The sequence below is a fragment of the Chiloscyllium plagiosum genome, chromosome 32 (genome assembly GCF_004010195.1).
Source record: "Chiloscyllium plagiosum isolate BGI_BamShark_2017 chromosome 32, ASM401019v2, whole genome shotgun sequence".
In the NCBI taxonomy this organism is placed as follows: domain Eukaryota; kingdom Metazoa; phylum Chordata; class Chondrichthyes; order Orectolobiformes; family Hemiscylliidae; genus Chiloscyllium; species Chiloscyllium plagiosum.
This window is the reverse complement of record NC_057741.1, coordinates 43,729,225-43,747,754: the sequence shown is the minus strand read 5'-3', so window position 1 is coordinate 43,747,754 and position 18,530 is coordinate 43,729,225. Positions and strand designations below refer to the sequence as shown.

The window sequence follows — 18,530 nt, the reverse complement described above, 5'->3', positions numbered from 1 at the left end:
GCCATGCTAGTCAGTGGAAATAAAAGAATAGGCAGGATGAATACATGGCTTGGGAGGTGGTGGAGGAGAGAGGGGTTCAGATTTTTGGGACATTGGGACCAGTTCTGGGGGAGGTGAGACTATTAAAATTGGGTGGTCTATACCTAGGCAGGACTGGAACCAATATCCTTGGGTGTGTTTTTGCTAACGCTGCTGGGAAGGGTTTAAACTAACGTGCCAGGGGGATGGGAACCAAATGAGGTGGTTGGTGGACAGTAAACAGGTAGTAACTGAAACCAGTAAGGAACTAGATACCGAACCCCTTTCTTGATGAAGAGCTTATGCCTGAAATATTGATTCTCCTGCTCCTCAGATGCTGCCTGACCTGCTATGCTCTTCCAGTGCCACATTCTCAACCCAAGACACTGAAGTCGGCATGATTAAGGGGAAGAGTAGGCAGGGACCAGATGATGAACGTAAAGGGACTGGTGGTCTGAGGTGCATTTGTTTTAATGTGAGAAGTTTAGTAGGTAAAGCAGATGCACTTGGGGCTTGGGTTAGTACCTGGTAGTATAGTGTTATTGCTATTACTGAGACTTGGTTGAGGGAAGGGCATTATAGGCAACTAAATATCCCAGGATATAGATGCTTCAGGAAGGATAGACAGGGCAGTCTAGGGGGTGGAAGAGTTGCATTACTGGTCAGAAAGGATATCACAGCTGTGCTGAAGGAGGGAACTGTGGAAGACTCTAGCAGTAGGTAATATGGGCAGAGCTCAGAAATAGAAAAGGTGCAGAAGCAACGTTGGGGCTGTACTACAGGCCTCCCAACAGCGAGCATGAGAGAGAGGTACAATAGATTATGGAAAGATGTAGGAGCAACAGGGTGGTGGTGATGGGAGATTTTAATTTTCCCAACATTGACAGGGATTCACATGGTATTAGAGGTGTAGATGGAGCTGAATTTGTAAGGAGCATTCGGGAGGGTTTAATAGAGCAGTAAGTAAATAGCCTAACTCAGAAGGGTTAGAAGAAGCTCATGCTGGACCCAGTGTTAGGGAATGAGACCGGCCAGGTGGTTGAAGTTTCAGTGGGAGGTTACTTTGGGAATAGTGATCCTAATTCCGTAAGTTTTAGAATACTCATGGGCAAAGATGAGAGTGGTCCTAAAGGAAGAGTGCTAAATTGGGGGAAGGCCAACTATAGCAAAATTCAACAGGAGCTGGGGAATGTGAATTGGGAGCAGCTGTTTGAGGGTATATTTGATATTTGGGAGGCTTTTAAAGAGCGGTTGATTAGATTGCAGGACAGACATGTCCCTGTGAAAATGAAGGATAGAAATGGCAAGATTAGGGAACCATAGATGACAGGTGAAATTGAGTCTTGCGAAGAGGAAAAAGGAAGTGTACATAAGGTCTAGGTGACCGAAAACAGATGAAGCTTTGGAAGAATATTGGGAAAGTAGGACCAATCTGAACAAGGACTTAAGGCAATAAGGGGTCATGAAATATCTTTAGCAAATCCCAAAGCCTTTTATTCGTATATAAGGAGCAAGAGGGTACCTGGAGAAAGGGTTGGCCCACTCAAGTACAAAGGAGGCAAGTTATGTGTGGAGTCAGAGAAAATGGGTAAGATTCTTAATGTGTCAGTATTCACAGAGGAGAGGACATGATGGATGTTGAGGTTAGAGATAGATGTTTGATTACTCGGTCACGTCAGCAGAAGGAGGGAGGAAGTGTTGGGTATTCAAAAAGGCATTAAGATGGACAAGTCTTCATGTCAAGAGATAGATGTTTGATTACTCTCGGTCACGTCAGCAGAAGGAGGGAGGAAGTGTTTGGTATTCAAAAAGGCATTAAGATGGACAAGTCTTCATGTCAGATAGAATCCATCCCAGGTTACTGAGGGGAGCGAGAGGGGAAATAGCTGGGGCCTTAATAGTTATCTTTGCAGCATCCTTGAACACTGGTGAGGTCCCAGAGGGCTGGAAGAAGGTATAGGTGCTCTGATTAGCACGTTTGCAGGTGACACTAAGATTGGTGAGTGGACTGTCAGAGAATGCAGCAGAATATGGATAGATTGGAGAGTTGGGCATAGAAATGGCAAATGGAGTTAAATCTGGACAAATGTTAGCTGATGCATTTTGGAAGATCCAATTCAAGAGCAAACTGTACAGTAAATGGAAAAGCTCTGGGGAGTATTTGATGTACAGAGAGATCTGACTGTTTAGGTCCACTGCACCCTGAAGGTGGCAATGCAGGTCGATAGTGGTCAAGAAGGTATGCAGCATGCTTTCCTTCATCGGACGAGCTATTGAATACAAAGGTTAGCAGGTCATGTTACAGTTGTATAGGACTTTGGTTCAGCCACATTTGGAATACTGCGTACAGTTATGGTCACCATCTTATCAAAAAGAAGTGGATGTTTTGGAGAGGGTTCAGAGGAGATTTGTCAGGTTTCGCCTGGTATGGCGGGCACTAGCTATGAAGAAAGGTTGAGTAGATTAGGGTTATTTTCATTGGGAGGATGGAGGTTGAAGGAGGACCTGATTGAGGTCTATAAAATCATGAGAACTGTAGACAGGGTGGATAGCCAGAAGCTTTCTCCCAGAGTTGGGGACTCCATTACTAGGGGCTTAAAGTGAGAGGGGAAAAGTTTAGGGGAGATATGCATAGAATCTTCTTTACACAGAACGTGCTGCCGGTAGAAGTGGGCACAAGAGCATGATTTAATATGTATCTGGACATGTACATGGGCAGGGAGCAGAGGGATACAGATTCTAAGAAAATAGGCGACAGGTTTAGATAGAGGATCTAGATTAATACATGCTTGCAGGGCCAAAGGACCTATTCCTGTGCTGTGATATTTTTGTTCTTTGTACCCCTGCGACACAAGTGCCCCTCTGGGACAATTCAGTAATTTTAATCACATTTGCCCTCTCCTATCAACTCATGGAGTGCTCTATCATAGGCAGACCAGTAATGAGCAAGTCATCGGTTCCCCAATAAAATGCTGCTCAGGATTTCATTTTGTTAATTCTTTGTGGAAATAACTGCAATAAGTAGCTTAACGTATGGACTTCCAGCAGCTGTGCAGCACAATGTGTTGGACCAAAGTGCTTTGATTCTGGTGAATGGAGGTATGGAACTATTGAAAGGTTGTGGCACAAAAAGACCATTCAGCCCATCCTGTCTGTGCCAAGATATATTTAATTCCACCAAGATCACTATTGGGACAAAGCAATCGTGGCAATCTAAGTTGTAAACTCTGCTGTAAATTATTTGTTTGTGCAAAAGCAGTATTTCTGCTATCTGCAACAAGCACAGCCTTGAGCAAATAAAATAACACTATGGAAGTTTTACCAACTTTTTTCCATAATCTAGTAAGACATATCTTTTAATGTATTTCATTGGAAATGTCAATTTTTGGTATTCCATAGAAAAAGGCAAATCTAATCTTTTTAAGTAAACGTCCCATCTTGTATTTGCTTCTTTTCAGTTTCTTGATGTGGTGACTGGAACCTACCGTTACTATCATTCACCAACGAACTCTGTGCACATGTATCCGCCTGAAATGGTGCCATCAATTACTCCTCCTGCAACCCCTCCAACTCACAAAGCCAAACCACAAACTGCAAAAGATGTCGATGTTCCTAAGTTAAAGCGTTCATTCTCCTCACCGGATATTGCCCAAGCCATTCAAGAGGAGCAAAACAAAGCAACAACAAAAATAGTGCCCACAGTCAATCGGGAAACCAAGTAGGTTCTTTTAATTATTTTCAAGCTGTTGTCTATGGTTAACAATATAATTGACTCAATTTTCTCAGGTGCAAATTAAGATTTTATTCACTAATGTTCTGATCACAACTCAAACCAGTTACTTGTTCCTGCATCTTTGTTATTGCCACTGTGGACTTGACACTCGGAGAACTGTGCTTAGAGTCATAGAGATGAACAGCATAAAAACGGACTCTTCGATTCAACCCGTCCATGCCAACCAGATATCCCAACCCAATCTAGTCCCACGTGCCAGCACCGGCCTATATCCCTCCAAACCCTTCCTATTCATATACCCGTCCAGATCCCTTTTAAATGTTGCAATTGTACCGGCCTCCACCATTTCCTCTGGCAGCTACTTCCATACATGTACCACTCTGAGTGAAGAAGTTGCCCCTTAGATCTCTTGGCAAAGGTAAACCTGTTTGTCCATTCTCCCAACCACCCTCCATCCAACCACACTTCCAACTCAATCTAAAATGTTTTGGTAAACCTCCAGTTTGCAATTGTGATCTGTTGCAAAATTACTCCATAATTTTGAATTACCGTATCCAAAGTGTACAGACGTTCCTGTAAAACATGCACAAAATCTGAACTTTCTCCACACTAGTGTGTATTTTCAAACTATAAATAGTATAATTACTTTTTGTAATGAATATAAATGTGAACCTTCCTAATTGAATAATTAGGAAGTCCCTGGTCCTTGCCCTGAATTGCATGGAATATTTTTAACGTCTTTTGCAGGCCCTCTGGCTACAGCAAAACAGAAATCTCCAGCCCTTCTGCTTCTCAAATCCGAAACCTGAACCCTGTATATGGTGGGATGGGGCGAGCATTGACTGGTCTGCGAAACCTTGGTAACACCTGCTACATGAATTCCATCTTGCAGTGTTTATGCAACACTCCTCATCTGGCAGAGTACTTCAATAAAAACTTCTACCAACAAGATATTAACAGGTAACAATTACTATTTGTAAGCCATATCATGGTGTGGTGAAAGACAAAAAATGTTGTGCATTTCCCATGACCCCAAGTATTTTACAGTCAGTGAATTGCTTCTGAAGTCTAGTGGCTGTTGTATACAGGATAATAACTGGATAATTGTTTTTGAAGTAATGTTGATTGAGGGATAATTATTATTCAGGTCACTGGAAATAACTTTTCAAAATACCTGTCATGGAAAAGTTTACATCCAGCTGAGAGGCAAACTGGGTCTTGATTTAACATTGCGTTTGAAAGTTGGCACCTCTGATATCCACCACTCCCCGGGTTCTGCACTGAAGTGTCAGCTTGGATTTTTTTTTGGGTGTTGCCCTGGAGAGGAATATAAATCCACAATTCGCTGACTTGACGTTTGAATGCTATAGCTGTAGCTGAAACAGATGGACACAAATGCTATCTGTTGTCCAAATTAACAAACTGTGTTGCTTAGAAAGCACAGTATGATGAAGGAAGCCAAGCAGCCAACTCTTTTCACAGAGTCTCTTACTCCAATGACTCCTCCAGGGAAAGGTTAAAAGGCCAGGCAAATTGGGAGTCATACTCAACACACCCTCCTCCAAAAAAACAACAATGTCTGGAATAGTCTTGATTATCAATTAGATGTAATATTTGCTGATCCTAACCAGCAACAACCCCATCTCTTTTAGAATTAAAAAAGTCTTTTGACGGTCGGTAAATGAGTGATTCTGGTTCGCAATTCATTTTGTTTAGTGCTTTTACCTAGTTAACAATGCTGGAGGCATAAGTACAAGCTATTCAAGGCTATCTTGGAAAGAAATGTCACTTGTTTGTTCATTCACTGGCTTTTTCATCTGGAATGAAAAGAATATCCATTCATGGGACACCACGCAGTGCCGTTCCAGATCATGCATCATCCCAGAGTTAGAAATGCATTGCTGTTGCTGAAACTCCTAGTCTGATAGCATGAATTTAACAAGTAATTACCGTTGCCACCCAAGTCAGCTATGGGTTAGCAATCTTGCCAGCAATATCCAATGCCAAGAATAATTACTACAAAGTAAATTTTTTTTTACATTGCCAGAAACAAGTAACGAAACTGTGTAGCTTCGATGTTACCATTGTTTCTGCAGAATAGGTTTAGTTTTGGAACAAACTGTAGCCATGAATCCAAGTTTCATGACTCTACGTTTCGCCCAGTGTGTCAGCTGAGATGCAGTCTGGAAGATTCGACATTGACTTTATTCTACATATGCTGAGCATGTACAGCTATCTTAAGAACAATTTAAGACAACCATGTACTGAAAACCTGTGCACAGCAGATACATTTTAAAGGCAACATTGATTACACTCTACCATTGTAAAGTCCAGGATTCTTCTGAAGTGTCAAATCACTGATGCTAACAAATACCAACCTGCAGCTATAATGTCATTGAATGGCAGAGCAGACTCTCGCCGAATGCACTCCTGGGTCGTATGGAGTAGTTAATTCACAATGAAATCTTAGAAATTTAAAGCTGAAATCTCTCTGCTTATAACAAAACTATTGCTCTCTTTGTCTGTCTTAAAGTGTAATCCTGTTGTTGGAAGGCTTGTTGTGTAAAATGAATAATTCCAATTTGTTTTGTTTTGGATAGGTCAAACATTCTTGGTCATAAAGGTGAGGTGGCTGAAGAGTTTTGTGTGATAATGAAGAGCTTGTGGTCAGGTCAATATAAATACATCAGTCCAAGAGATTTTAAGGGACGCATAGGAAAAATAAATGACACGTTTGCAGGGTATGTGCAACAGGATTCCCAGGAATTGCTTCTGTTTCTAATGGATGGACTCCATGAAGATCTTAATAAGGTAAGAGCTGACAGAATGCAGTGACATTGCAATGTGCACAATTTGGAAATGTGTAGATTCCCTCCTGCCCTTGCTACCCTCCAGCCCCCTCACTTCCCCCTTACTCCCTCCTTTCTGTTGCATCAATAAGTGGTTTTCTGAATTCATGAGGGTGGCTCAGGTTGCAGCTGAGTTTTTTTTTCTTGCCTAGCCAGTGATGCCAACATTCTCTTGACCAAAGTTTTTAAAAAGCTGCTGCCCTAGTGAATGTGTGGTAATTGACTGAAGTTTAGTCACATTGGATAAGAATAGTCTGATTCTGATCTTTCTGACAGCGAAACAATGTGATGTTCATATGAAGATAATTTGTAGATTGTGATATAGCTCTCACTGTCATTCTGGTAAGGAAATCCTGACCTCTACTCCCACGTGCCAGATGCTTAGTCATTGCTAGTGAATGGTTGGTTTGTCCATTCTTTGATCAGCTCGCAGTGCGGGATAAATATATATTCCTAATCTGGAACTAATTTTCTCCTTCTAATTTCTCTCAGGCTGACCGGAAGAGATACAAAGAGGAAAACACAGATAGCTTGGATGACACAAGAGCAGCAGACTTAGCTTGGCAAAAGCATAAACTTCTCAATGAGTCAATTATTGTGGCTTTGTTCCAAGGTCAATTTAAGTCAACCGTGCAGTGTCTGACTTGTCATAAGAGGTCTCGTACATTTGAAGCCTTTATGTATCTATCTTTGCCACTTCCATCATCTAGCAAATGTTCTCTCCAGGTACGATATTTACAAGAGCATTGTAGATTATTTGTTCGTTGCTTTTGTTCAAAATTTTTATTAGTCTCATTTCGTGGTTGGGCTGGGCTATGGGAGGGAGGGATGATGTCTGAGAGATGGAACAGTTATATGGTTATAACCCATATGGTTAGGCTCATCTTTGGTCCTGTGGTAATTACATTTCCTGCCATCACATTTTTAAATGTAAATCAAGGAGAGCCATTTTGTTAAATGATTAGATAGGAAAGAGGGTGCCGATGGAAATGAGCTTTGCATAGTTCACCTTCAGGACAGAGGGGGGGCATTGTAACTGTGACTGAGCTTTATTGTTAACCTTCATGTCTTACTAGTCCCCAATCGCCCTCTCCAAGAGGACAGAAATATAGTGTCTGAGCTTGTTCTAACCCTGTAGTGATTGAAAAGTGTGAATATCCTTGGTGTTGTTTTCTCTCCCCTCCGCAGCTAGACCTTAGCCTGGGAGCACCAGGCGCAGCTCTGACAGATTAGGTCTGATTGTGACTTTGCCCCTGGCTGATCTGTGTCCTCCTTGTTCAGAAAGTAAGAAGCTGAGTTTGTGGCTATCACATTGTGTTGAATTTCTGTGACTGGGCATAATATAAGTTCCTGCTTTTGATTGTCATCCAACAATCCTTGTTGCATGTGCACATGTGGTGAAAATGTGTTCAGTTTGTAATGGAGATAATAGCCTACTGGCACATCTTAATTTAATCATGTAGGGATGTCATTGCTCATGGCTTCCCTACATTACAATGACGCCACAAATAGTAATGAAGTGAATTACCTGTGGTCATATTTACTGATGAAAAGGGTGTTGGCTGGGGACCAGGCCTTAATGGCTCACTTGAAATTCAGGTCCTCCAGGAATGCAGTACTTTTACAGTGGCGTGCTGTAGTGTTAACCTTGAAAATTGGGTCAGAATTTTAGGTGATGAGGGAGAAAATTGTCAAAATGGATTAGCCTTTAATCAAGAGCTTTGCATGAAATATTTCTGGAGCAGTCAGAGGTACAGCATGGAAACAAACTCTTAAGTCCAACCCATCCATGCCGACTAGATATCCCAATCCAATCTAGTCCCACCTGGTCCATATCCCTCCAAACCCTTCCTATTCATATACCCATCCAGATGCCTTTTAAATGTTGCAATTGTACCAGCCTCCACCACTTCCTCTGGCAGCTCATTCCATACACGTACGACCCTCTGCGTGAAAAAGTTGCCCCTTAGGTATCTTTTTTTTATCTTTCCCTTCTCACCCTAAACCTATGCCCTCTCATTCTGGATTCCTGCACCCCAAGGAAAAGACTTTGTCTATTTACCCTATCCATGCCCCTCCGATTTTGTACACCTCTATAAGGTCACCACTCAGCCGCCTCCGCTCCAGGGAAAACAGCCCTAGCCTGTTCAACCTCTCCCTATAGCTCAAATCCTCCAACCTTGGCAATGTCCTTGTAAATCTTTTCTGAACCCTTTCAAGTTTCACAACATCTTTCTGATAAGGAGACCAGAATTGCATGCAATATTCCAACAGTGGCCTAACCAATGTCTTGTACAGCCACAACATGACCTCCCAACTCCTGTACTCAATTCTCTGACCAATAAAGGAAAGAATACCAACGCCGCCTTTACTATCCTACCTACCTACCTGCGACACCACTTGCAAGGAGCTATAAACCTGCGCTCCAAGGTCCCTTTATTCAGCAACACTCCCTCGGCCCTTACCATTAAGTGTATAAGTCCTGCTAAGACTTGCTTTCCCAAAATGCAGCAGCACGCATTTGTCTGAATTAAACTCCATCTGCCACTGAGCCCACTGGCCCGTCTGATCAAGACCCCTTTGTAATTTGAGGTAACCTTCGCTGTCCACTACACCTCCGATTTTGGTGTCATCTGCAAACATACTAACTGTACCTCTTGTGCTCTCATCCAAATCATTTATATAAATGATGAAAAGTGGACCCAGCACCGATCCTTGTGGCACTCCACTGGTCACAGGCCTCCAGTCTGAAAAACAACCCTCCACTACCACCCTCTCTCTACTACCTTTGAGCCAGTTCTGTATCCAAATGGCTAGTTCTCCCTGTATTCCGTGAGATGTCATTTCTCACTTTGGTTTTGAGACATTTTTATTTACATTCTCTTTCTCTAAAGTTCCATGTTAATTAGGGATTTAGATTAAATTGACATTTGAATATATTCTGAAAGGATTATGGGTTGAGTGAGAGTGTGATGGAGAGTTTACCAGTCTGCAGCTGAGAGGATAGTAGAGGTTCATTTTTGCTGTTATTGTTTTAGTTTTGATGTCTGATTGCATTAACATTTTCATCCCTGAGAGAGACAATGTTGGTAACACAACCTAGTTCTTAAGCAGTTGAAGAGCGACTTTTAACAGAAATCCACAACTTAATGATTGTATCCAATGGATTTACTTTTTAATTTTAATAGAAATTAACATTCTCTTTTGAAGGATTGTCTCAAGTTGTTTTCCAAAGAGGAGAAGCTGACTGACAATAACCGATTTCACTGCAGCAATTGCAAAGCGCACAGGGACTCAACAAAGAAGCTAGAGATCTGGAAACTACCCCCAATCCTATTGGTACATCTGAAACGGTGCGTTTCCTTTAGTGAGATGACAGTTCTGACCCATAAGAACACAGATCAGCCTGGGCATTTTCTTTGCTATTCTATGACAAGGCCAGACTGGGGTTAGTGCAATCAGACTGTCTGTGTCACGCTGGGTTGTGGACAACTTAGCCACACTCTGCATGCTCTTGATCACTATCCAGTCTTAGAAATTGAGATATTTTTCCTGAAGAGAGCAAGGTTGCTGGGACTTTGTTACCATCATTGGAGATGAAAACAGGCGTCTGATGGGTGACTGAGGGCAATGGCTGGCTCATGCTTATGGACTGTAATGTGAGCTACAAGTGGGAGGAAAAAATGTTTGTTTATTTTTTATCTAGACTTAAATCACAAAGCTGTAGGAAGTATGAGAGCTACTCCTTCCTCACTACAATAAGCGCTATGAGCACAGCCAAAGATTGTCAATTTGCTCAGTTGGTCCTGCTCCAGTGTTAACAAGTACTCACTTGGTTTTTTTTCCCACAGATTCTCTTATGAAGGGAGATGGAAACAGAAGCTACAGACAAATGTTGACTTTCCATTGGAGAATCTGGACTTATTCAGCTACCTAATTGGCCCTAGGAGCAATGTGAAAAGATACAATTTATTTGCCGTGTCGGTAAATGGCTAAATTCTCATCTCTTTATAATTTATAAATTTCTTGGGTCGTGGTTAAGCAGCTGTAAGGGTTTGTTGTAAATCTAAAACAAAATATTCAACATTTATCTAGTTGAGTGCACTGAGGTGAGTTTTACCCTCTCCAAGTTAATGTTAATGGTTTTACCTATTTCACATTAAATCCCAGAAAAATGACGAAATGAGCTGAAAACCTGCTTTTATCCAAACTGGCTGATTCTATCATTTTCTTTTTAAACACAAACAATTTGTTATAAGAAATCCCCACTTTGAGTGAAATAATTTTATTTCCTTTGCCCAAATGTTATGTTGGAAAAGCGCAGCAGGTCAGGCAGCATCCAAGGAGCAGGAGAATCGACGTTTCGGGAGGGTTCCTAGGCGGAAGATGAGGCGCTCTTCCTCCATCTTCCGCTTAGGAACCCTCCAACCACAAGGGATGAACTCAGATTTCTCTAATTTCCTCATTTCCCCTCCCCTCACCTTGTCTCAGTCCCAACCCTCGAACTCAGCTCCACGTTCCTAACCTGCAATCTTCTTCCTGACCTCTCCGCCCCCACCCCCACTCCGGCCTATCACCCTCACCTTAACCTCCTTCCACCTATCTCATTTCCAACGCCCCTCCCCCAAGTCCCTCCTCCCTACCTTTTATCTTCGCCTGCTTGGCACACCCTCCTCATTCCTGAAGAAGGGCTCATGCCCGAAACGTCGATTCTCCTGCTCCTTGGATGCTGCCTGACCTGCGCTTTTCCAGCAACACATTTTCAGTTCTGATCTTCAGCATCTGCAGTCCTCACTTTCTCCCAAATGTTATGTGCGCCTTGACCTTTGTTAACCAATTTTTCTTCCAGATGTTGATTAGCTAATTATAAGACACCATGGCTCAGTGGTTAGCACTGTTGTCTCTCAGCACCAGATCGGGTTTTTTGAGGCGATGACTAAGGTGAATGAGGGAAAAGCAATTGATGTTGTCTACATGGATTTCAATAAAGCCTTTGTCAAGGTCCCTCATGGCAGACTGGTACAAAAGGTGAAATCACATGGTATCTGGGTGAGCTGGTAAGATGGATATACAACTGGCTTAGTCATAGAAGACAGGGTAGCAACGGATGGATGTTTTTCAGACTAGTGGTAATCCATAGGGTGTTTGTGGTCTACATGAATGATTGGAGGGAAACATAGCTGGTATAGTAAATTTGTGGATGATACAAAGATTGAAGTTGAGTAGTGAAGAGGATTGTCAAAGGATACAGCAGGAAATATCAGTTGGAACTATGGGCAGGAAAATGGCAGATGGAGTTTAATCTGGGCAGAGGTGAGTTGCAATTATATAATGAATGGCAGAACCCATGTGAGTATTGATATGCAGAGGATCTGGGTGTGCAGGTCCACAGATCACTGAAGGTGGCAGTGCAGGTAGATAACGTGTTTTTTTTAAAAAAAAAAGCTTATGGCATGTTAGCCTTCATTGGAAGAGGCATTGAGTATAAAGATAGACAAGATATGCTGTAGCTTTATAGAACTTCAGTTATGCCACACTTGGATTATTGCATGCAGGTCTGGTCACCACACTACCAGAGGGATGTGGATGCTTTGGAGAGGGTGCAGAAAAGGTTTACCACAATGTTGCCTCGTATGGGAGATTTTAGCTGTGACGGAAGGTTGGATAGATTTGGGTTTGTTTTCACTGGAACGCATAAAGTTAAGAGGCGACTAATAGAAGTTTATAAGATTGTGAATGGTATGGATAGAGTAGAAAATATGAGGCTTTTTTTTCCAGGCTGGAGGAGTCAATTACTATGGGACACAGCTTCAAGGTGCGAGGAGGGTGGGGGGGTGGTTAAAAGAAATATGCGAGGCCATTTTTTTCACACAAAAGGATGATGAGTGCGTGGAACGCATTGCTATCCTCCTCCACACCTGGCAACGTTGTTGAATAGCAACATTCAAGAAGCACCTGGATGAAATACGTGAATAGGAAGGGAATATGGAGGGATATGGATCCTGTAAGTGAAGATAGTTTTAGTCACAGGTTTTCTCTAAAGGGCAACAGTTCTTTTTTTTATTGATAAACTAACAGCTATTTCCTTCCTATGACTGATAACTTTCAGATTTATTTTGATAACCAACCTCTGGTTCACAATCTATTGTAATGGAACTTGAAAACATGTACCTAGAGTTAATCATGGCCTCAATACCGTCTTACTCATCTGCTGTCCGATCTTAGTGAAAACAAAGTGCGGACAATTAGATGTAGTTACCACACTGAAGTCTGTAATACACAGGGTTTATTGTGCCTTTCCGAAAAGAGAAATATTGTTGCATTAAAAAGATTTTATGAAAGCCTGAAAGTGGCCAACTATGCCTTCATAAAGTAGTTGATATTAATTTAGGTTTATTTTTGAATTTGTATAGAACCATTATGGAGGACTAGATGGGGGACACTATACAGCTTACTGCAAGAATGCTGTGAAACAGCGCTGGTTCAAGTTTGATGATCAGGATGTTTCAGAGATATCTCCTTCTTCAGTGAGATCACCAGCAGCCTACATTCTCTTCTATAGCTCCCTGGAGTTGCGTGTGGTTGATTTGGCAACATAACAGGGATCAGCGAATTACCAAAGTGACACTCCATACGATTGCACCAATATTAAATAATGTTGGACATATGACCAGGAAAATTCACAGCATGTCCAGCTATTTTAAAAAAGACTCGCTGTCTTGCAACACTAGAGCTTTCTAGATGGACCTGCCCTTTGTACTTTACCAGAAAAATGATTTTTAGTCATGCAGCATTTAACTACCTATTTAGAATGATGATAATGTCTCATATCCTGTTTACTGTGAGTTTGTAATTACAATGATTTGAAGAGCCAGAACATATTGCCCTCAAGATCTTTGCTACTCCATGAGGCAAAAATTAGTCTAATTCTCTTAAACACTTTGTTCCTGTTAAAATGGCCTTTCTCTACTATATTTTAACCTTTCTGTACTGTGAAAATAACCTGGAGTATTCTGAATAGGTGAGAATGTATCTGTACATAATGATTGCAGACTTGTACAAAATGTAAGTGTATATAATATATAAATAGTTTTAAAAAGTAATAGTCCTATTATTTGAGATCGAGTTGTTTAAATGAAGATAGAGCAGATTGATCTCGAGTTATACTACAAATCAATTATTTTCAGACTTTTGGAAAAGTTGTGAAATGTATCAAATATACTTTCCTTTAACAGTTCAGATCTGAACAGCATGTCATTAATGGATGACCCTATATCATTGCTGGTTTGGGGTTTCTACATGCAGTTACTGTATAACTCCTCAACTAATTTGATCAGTTATTCATTTGCTGTTTGCAATGCCTTTGGTGCGTGTATGAAGAAATTTGATAGCTCATTTCTATCCTATATTTGCTTGTCTCTCCAAGACTGTTGAAGTTCTTGTGTTCTTCAGTTTAGAGGAGCAGAAAAAAAAAGAAAACTGCTAATGAAATGTTGGTCTTCTATATCACTGGAATTGGAGTACAGTGTACAGAGCTCTGGTTAAACCCAAGCTGAAGTACTGCACTTTTGGAAGAATACTTTGGATTTGGAGGGAAATCGATGCAGATTTACCAAAATATAGTCATCTAGAAGAATTTAAGATTACACAGAATAGGTTGGTATTCCGTAGAGTATAGAAGCTTAATGGCTGATCTAGGTGAGATGTTCTAAGTTGTTAAGGGATTGATTTCATAAGTGGCAATGATCATTTCCTCTCTTAGAATACAGAATAAAGAGACATATAATAGTTTTGTCCCACTTTTAAGCTTCATGTTTTCAAGAAGTGCTTTTGCACACAAAGGATACTGGAACTTGTGATTAGGATCTATTTCAAAAAGCATGCCCAACATTGTAAAGTTGAGATTGGTACATGGCCTTAAGCATTACAAAACTACAGCAGGTGCATGGAACTAAAAGTATGGTGAAACTGTCACCGGCTTGAATGATGGAACAGTCAGGGATGGAAAGTTCTCCTCTGGTTTATTGGATCGATCCTGTTTGACTCCCCTATTCTCCAGTCTTTGCTTTATATCACAATAGCTGAAAACAGAAACTGAGGTGAGATACTTTTTGGACATCACTGAGAAAGGCCAGACTGTGTGTTACTTCTAACAGTATATATTAGTACTATCTGTGTGATCTTGCAGTACTTATCTCTGTCCTAAGCTGTTCTTGATCAATCCTTCTCAGACTTTCTCTCACCAAAGCCACTGCTACATCACAGCATACTCAGAGAGGCACATATGCATTTACCTTCAAACCTGCTTCTATAAAAAGGATTTTTATTGGATTCTTCCCAAATTGCCATCAAAAATTTCATGATGGTAACTTGCAACTGAAATTAGTTGCTGTTTGGAATTTCCAGTGAGCTTAATGACTTTTCTTACATGTATGTTAATTTCCTTTTACAACACTTCACCATAAAATGCACCTACATAAAATGAAATCTAAAAGCAGTTTCAATTAACCTGACCAGTCAGTTGCCAAACCAAATTTATAGGTCCTCCTTCATGGATATCTGTTTAGAAATATTGCAGAAGTAATCAGATATGAGAAAACGATCACTTTGTTTTTTGGTAAAATTTGGAAAATACTGCATTACGTTAGTTTCATTGAGATGTTCTTTAAACAGTCCCTTTTCCCCAGGGCTAAATGCAGCATCCCTATACTAATATTACTGGGGAAGATCTGCTGTTTCACAGTTAAAGTCTGAAATATTTTGATAATTTCTACTGCAATAAATCTGGCCAGTGTTCCTGCAAAGTTCTGTGGTTATGCACCTTGTCCCATGATAAATATCACATGCATGGGGATGCAAAATGGATCCACACTGGGGAAGGAAACTGGCTAAGCAACCTAAGTTTCTAAGGAGAAAATTACTTAAGATCAGATCTAAATTTTATTTCACTGCTCCTACTGTTGATACTGAACCAGTCTTGCATGAGAAACTGTAGCCCTGTGTGATTAACAATGGAGAAATTAAAATATTTCATATGCTTTTTAAAAACACTTTGGGATTGTAGATTTTCATTTCCATAGAGGGGTTATGCAGAATTTACAGTTTAATGTTTTTAAAATTATTTTCATCTGAAGTTTCTATGGTAACATGCACAGTCATATGACTGACTTATAGGACAAACATTTCAACCTTCCTATCTATTGCACATTTTTATTTTTATTTGGAAGGCAGTTACACTGTGACAGTAATGTTTAATTAACTTTAGGATTTTTTTTTAACCTGACTTGTATATTGACTTGTCATTACTTTGGTGATCATTATTTTCATACTGCTGTATTATTTCACATTTCTCAATATTAAACACCATGTCATTTGTTCTTTTATTTATTTTATCCCTCTTTGCCAATCCAGCTACAACTGGCAGTTGGGTTTTAAATGAAGTTGCACATGATTTATACACTTAAATTGTGTGGGTTGTTAGTCAATGGGTAGGTAGAGCTTGATATAGTGTGCATTTACAGGTGGCAATTATCTTTAGTTTTTTAATTTCATTTGTGGATTGTACTGTGCTGGAGGAAGGGTGAGGAGCTGGCTGACATTGGACTGCAGGCTTGTGTGAGTGTTCTTGAAGCCATTTAGCCAGGTTGGGGTGTGTGTAGTGAGCTGTAGTTTCCCCTTCCCAGTAGATGTGTTGGTTGTGTTAAATAAAGTTCCAAGCTATATTGCATTTGTCTCTTTTGTCCCCCCTCATACTGTTTGGTGTTGCCCACTACAAGCTTTCACATTGACAAGTACCGTCAAAGAAACCTTGGAACATTGCAAATGATTTATGCTGCAGATATGTTGTGCCTGTAGTGAAGACTGCTTTGAACTGTATGGTGAGGAAATGCAGTAATCATTCATCAAAGTGGAGAATGTTTCTTTCTCCTGAGCTTGTCTTTTTGTACACTAGGCATGTAATTGCAGTTGCATTGTTACTGTGGTTGGTCAATGGTATAACCTCCAGGATATTGCTAGTGAGGATTTTCAGCCAAAACAAATGTTGTGTGGCTTGGCTCTCGCTGCACTCCCCAGAGAAACTGCTCCTCACTTTTCCAAAACAGTCTATTCCTGAGTGAGATGTAGCCCAGAACTTTCCTAATGAAGAGCTTGTACCCAAAAATGTTGATTCTTGTCCTCAGATGCTGCCTGACCTGTGCTTTTGCAGTGCCACACTTTGACTTCGCTTTCTCCTATTTCTGTCAGGTAGTCACTCATTCCCTTTCTGCACTTCCTTCAGCTGGAGGGTGATCAAATATAAAAACATGCTGTCCAAAAATACTCAGCTCATGAATTCACTTCTGCTGAAATCTGGTGCTCAAACTGGTCAAACCAGTGGTAATTTTGCAGGATATGGTGAACTAGGTGGCCAGGAGTATCTGAGATTGCCACTTGGTTGTGTAACATAAGCTGAACTCCATGCCTGCCTTCTAGTTAAAGCTTTTACCCTAAATTTAAACCAAGTAGAAAATTAGTTTCACTTTTAAATAAATAAACTGGAACTCTAATCTCAATGCAGCTTTAAAAAAAAACTTACCTACTACCTGCCATGTGACAGTTGGCTTTGCAGAGGTAAATCGAGCTGCTTTGCACCTTCTGTTTATATCCCACCCCAATGCTGCTTAATAGCAAATACTGTACATTTGATCACACAATGCTCCAAAGACTTACTGCAGAGGCGAATACCTTTAATCCATGGGCTAGAGTCCATTTAGACAACAACAGATAAAATAAAGTTGTGCTGTTAAGAATTAATTACATAATTTATATATTGTGCTGCCCTCATGGGCAAGTACAGAATGAAAACTGGACTATAGGGAAACAGTTTATTGTTGTAGTCTGTCTGAGATAGTATTACTGCGGCCACTGAAAATTGACACAATTATAGAAAAGAACGTAAGCTGCTGGTGACTGGATCTTCTGCTCAGAAATGCTGGTCACTTTTGCATCATTGAATTCATGCCAGTTCTGTGTAACTGGATTCTTGCAGTAGGCAGTGTAGTGACCACTGTCTAAAGTGCCTGTGTGATTCTGTTGAAAGAAAAAGTCAATGGAAATTCACCTGAACTGCATCCAAATATCAGTCTTTGATCAAGGCCTCACTGATTAACATTTCTAAAATAAACCTCTAGATATTATCTTGTTGGGACACTTGTGAGCCAAATTAATAAAAACCAAAAGGTGTAACACCTGTCCATTTACCTCTTCAGTATCCAAGGGTCCAAATATGCATACATAGACATTTGAGGCCCTTCGGCCCTCTATATTGCACCGACCTGTGGAAATAATCTGATGCCCGTCTAACTTACATATAGATAATAATGGAACAGTATGTCCAATGCCCTTAATGTCGGGAAGACTACGGTGTTGCAGGCAGGCCACTCCACACCCCTACTACTACAGAGTAAAGAAACTACCCCTGATAACTGTCCTAAATCTATCATCCCTCAATTTAAAGCTATGTTCCCTCGTGTTAGCCATCTGCAGAAAAAGGTTCTCACTATTCACCCTATCTAACCCTCGGATTATCTTATACATCTCAATTAAGTCACCTCTCAACCTTCTCTCCAACAAAAACAGCCTTAGTTCCCTCACCTTTTCCTTGTAAGGCTTTCTTTCCATACCAGACAACATCCTAGTAAATCTTCTCAACCGTTTCCAAAGCTTCCACATCCTTCCTATAATTTGGTGACCAGGACTGCACACAATACTCCAGGTGTAGCCTTACCAGTGTCTCGTAAGCTGAAACATGACCTCGTGGCTCCGAAACTCAATTCCCCTACCAATAAACACCAACACACCATATGCCCTCTTAACAACCCTATCAATCTGGGTGGCAACTTTCAGGGATTTACACACCTGGACACATCTCTGTTCATCTACACGGCCAT

At 40.8% G+C, this 18,530-nt stretch overlaps 2 protein-coding genes across 5 annotated transcripts in view; one reads left to right on the top strand and one right to left on the bottom strand.

The window, feature by feature from the left end:
• Window positions 1–15,650, top strand: part of usp8 (ubiquitin specific peptidase 8) — a 64,495-nt gene extending 48,845 nt beyond the window's left edge. For all 3 annotated transcript variants that reach the window (XM_043674581.1, XM_043674579.1, XM_043674582.1), the window contains exons 13-19: window positions 3,477–3,736; window positions 4,499–4,711; window positions 6,352–6,562; window positions 7,093–7,326; window positions 9,811–9,953; window positions 10,452–10,584; window positions 13,014–15,650. In XM_043674581.1, coding sequence (XP_043530516.1) covers window positions 3,477–3,736; window positions 4,499–4,711; window positions 6,352–6,562; window positions 7,093–7,326; window positions 9,811–9,953; window positions 10,452–10,584; window positions 13,014–13,199 — 1,380 coding nt within the window. In that variant the 3' untranslated portion in view covers window positions 13,200–15,650. The remainder of the gene's footprint in view (window positions 1–3,476; window positions 3,737–4,498; window positions 4,712–6,351; window positions 6,563–7,092; window positions 7,327–9,810; window positions 9,954–10,451; window positions 10,585–13,013) is intronic.
• Window positions 15,651–17,263: 1,613 nt separating this feature from the next.
• The window catches only part of LOC122539584 (putative ubiquitin carboxyl-terminal hydrolase 50), a 30,230-nt gene continuing 28,963 nt past the window's right edge, over window positions 17,264–18,530 (bottom strand). Inside the window, exon 7 of one of the 2 annotated variants that reach the window (XM_043674583.1) lies at window positions 17,264–17,670. In XM_043674583.1, coding sequence (XP_043530518.1) covers window positions 17,494–17,670 — 177 coding nt within the window. In that variant the 3' untranslated portion in view covers window positions 17,264–17,493. The remainder of the gene's footprint in view (window positions 17,671–18,530) is intronic. The other variant, XM_043674584.1, reaches the window with a different exon arrangement.